General features: G+C 38.9%; 1 protein-coding gene across 3 annotated transcripts in view; it reads right to left on the bottom strand.

The window, feature by feature from the left end:
* Ten-a (Teneurin-a transmembrane protein) overlaps positions 1-2,500 on the bottom strand; it is a 1,186,308-nt gene that overhangs the window by 159,423 nt on the left and 1,024,385 nt on the right. For all 3 annotated transcript variants that reach the window (XM_076206894.1, XM_076206895.1, XM_076206896.1), the window contains one exon: positions 1,604-1,764. In XM_076206894.1, the coding sequence (XP_076063009.1) occupies positions 1,604-1,764 (161 nt within the window). The remainder of the gene's footprint in view (positions 1-1,603; positions 1,765-2,500) is intronic.

Genomic DNA, 2,500 nt, shown 5'->3' with positions numbered 1-2,500 from the left:
GACCTAATCTAACAAACTAACCAAGTCTAAGGTAAAGTTATGAAATTTATTGTGAGGTAATGCGATATAAAGTAAGGTAATGTAAGATAAGGTTAGACAAGGTGAGGTGAAGTAAGGTAAGGTAAGGTAAGGTAAGGTAAGGTAAGGTAAGGTAAGGTAAGGTAAGGTAAGTCAAGGTAAGTAAACTAATCTACCCAAAGTAAAGCAAGGGTCGCGATTGTAGTATGCTTAAGTTGTATATGAAACACTTAAGCTACGGTCACACGGTGTTGCATATAACGACTGGAGTTAGTAAACTAACAAGAGGAATGGTAGACACGTCAGAACTCGTAGAATTTAATTTTTTTATTCTTTCGCTTGAGTGGTCATGCGTTTCCATTGCAATGATACTTTGTTTCCAATGCTTTCGAAAGAAAATTAAACATTTCAGTTTTCCTGTAATGTATCTTTACTCATTTCCAAAGGAAAATATAAATTTCTTATTTGTTGCATTTGACATATTGCTGCAATATAAACAACTGCATGATTTCATGTATAATATGAAGCTATCATGTCTAATATGAAACAAATAACTTTAAAAAATGCAAACTTTTAATGGTCGAGCGGTGTTCATATAAATTCTACGTACCGCAAGGGAAGGTTCATTTAAATATTCAACAATCGATTAATATCTAAAACTAAATAAACATCAGATACGTTCAGCTGAATATCTATAACAGAGCTTAACAAATCGGACACGGTTGGGTCGAGAAATGTTGCACGTAATTACCTTTGACGAATCGTACCGACAACGAAAAGAGCAAAATCGGGGACACACTTGCACATGTGATTTTTTTTTTTTTTTTTTTTTTTTTTGGTACTAAGGATCTGTCGCCGATTGGGCGGGGAGGTTGCTGAACACGTATTACTAAAAAAAAAAAAAAAAAAAAAAAAAAAAAAAAAAAAAAAAAAAAAAAAAAAAAAAAAAAAAAAAAAAAAAAAAAAAAAAAGGTCTCATTCAAAATGACCTAAGAAACCCCGTAGTTAACGACAGGAACAAACTACATTAAAATTCCACTGTCCCAAAACGACAAACTCACTCCCTTTAAGAATCCCAATCTGGCTGACGTCAAACACTTTCATTCAGCTCGAATGAATCCACGGGACAGTAAAGGATAAGGTGGGTGTTTCTGCAGGGCCGTCCCCTCCAATCCTCTCCCTCTCTATTCTGACCTTGTTGCGGGACAAAAGAAGTCCAGCTTGTTTATTTTCCACATCACTTCGTTCAAAAAGTGTGACCAACACAAGTGATTCAGAAATGATTAAATTTGGTAAAACCAGCTACAGGTTCCTCTCTCTCGAAAAAAAAAAAAAAAAAAAAAACGAGGAAAAGAGGAACATCTTTTTGCAGATTCCGTTCCGACCTACGATAGTCCACAAGTGATTTTAATCCGCCGTGTCAGAAATAGTCAAAGGTGCATATTACTATATGATGTCACACATTAAAAAAAAAAAAAAAAAAGTCTGGCAAACACTGGACGGTTTTAATCAACTCTGGCCGAAACTCAGTGATAATTTTTTTTTTTTTTTTTTTAAGTATTCTATACATGCAAGTAGTACTCACCCGACTTCTGGTTCTCGTCTTGTCCATCGAGGGTCATGATGATAGGGTCCAGAACCACTATTTGGTTCCAGGGCACCGGGACCGTCACCGTCAAGGGCTTGAAGGGCGCCCTCTGGAACTGGAGAGTGATGGCGCCTCCGCCGTTCACCAATACGTCGAACCTGCAGAAGAGAAAGAGAAAAATGAGAACCCTGGGGCGAAATCATTATACACTCTATCTCTAACTCTTTTTCTCTTCGTGTGTGTGCGTATGTTTGTGTGTGTGTGTGTGTGTGTGTGTGTGTGTGTGTATTCACTTGGTCTTTGGATCACGTGTTGGACTCGTGATCGACAGCTATTTCCCTCCTGGAAGAGAGCTCAGAGCTCGTAGGTCCGATCTATGGGTAATGCTATGACCTTGCACACACACACACACCCAACTCCCCGCCCACGAGAGTCAGAGTACGACCCGAGGCACAGCGATACCGAAATAATTTCGGCCCTGGGCAGGATTCGAACTGGCTACTGGGAGCACTTCTGCTTCCCATTTCAGCGCTCTACCAACTATGCCACCGTGTGTGTGTGTGTGTGTGATTGGGTTAACCACGGTCTTATGTCTTGTCCTGGACTCGAGACCGACAGTTATTATCTATCCTCCCATATGAGAACTCAGATTTTATATTATCTAATCTATAGGTAATTTTGTGTGTCTGCGTGCATGACTATGATGCTTAAGCGTGTGTCTGCCTGCGTGCGTGTGTACATATGAGTGCGTTTATGTGTGTATCTGTGTATGGTGTGTATATAAATGTGTGTGCAAGTATGTGTATATTCGTGATATATACTAGCACATGGAGAAATGAGTAAAACGATACGTATGAAGGATAGTGAGCATGAATGATGTAGAAGAAAATATAA

Source organism: Oratosquilla oratoria, chromosome 23 (assembly GCF_046742065.1).
Source record: "Oratosquilla oratoria isolate Oo_2021 chromosome 23, ASM4674206v1, whole genome shotgun sequence".
Taxonomy (NCBI): Eukaryota; Metazoa; Arthropoda; class Malacostraca; order Stomatopoda; family Squillidae; genus Oratosquilla; species Oratosquilla oratoria.
This window is presented reverse-complemented; position numbering and strand designations above follow the sequence as displayed.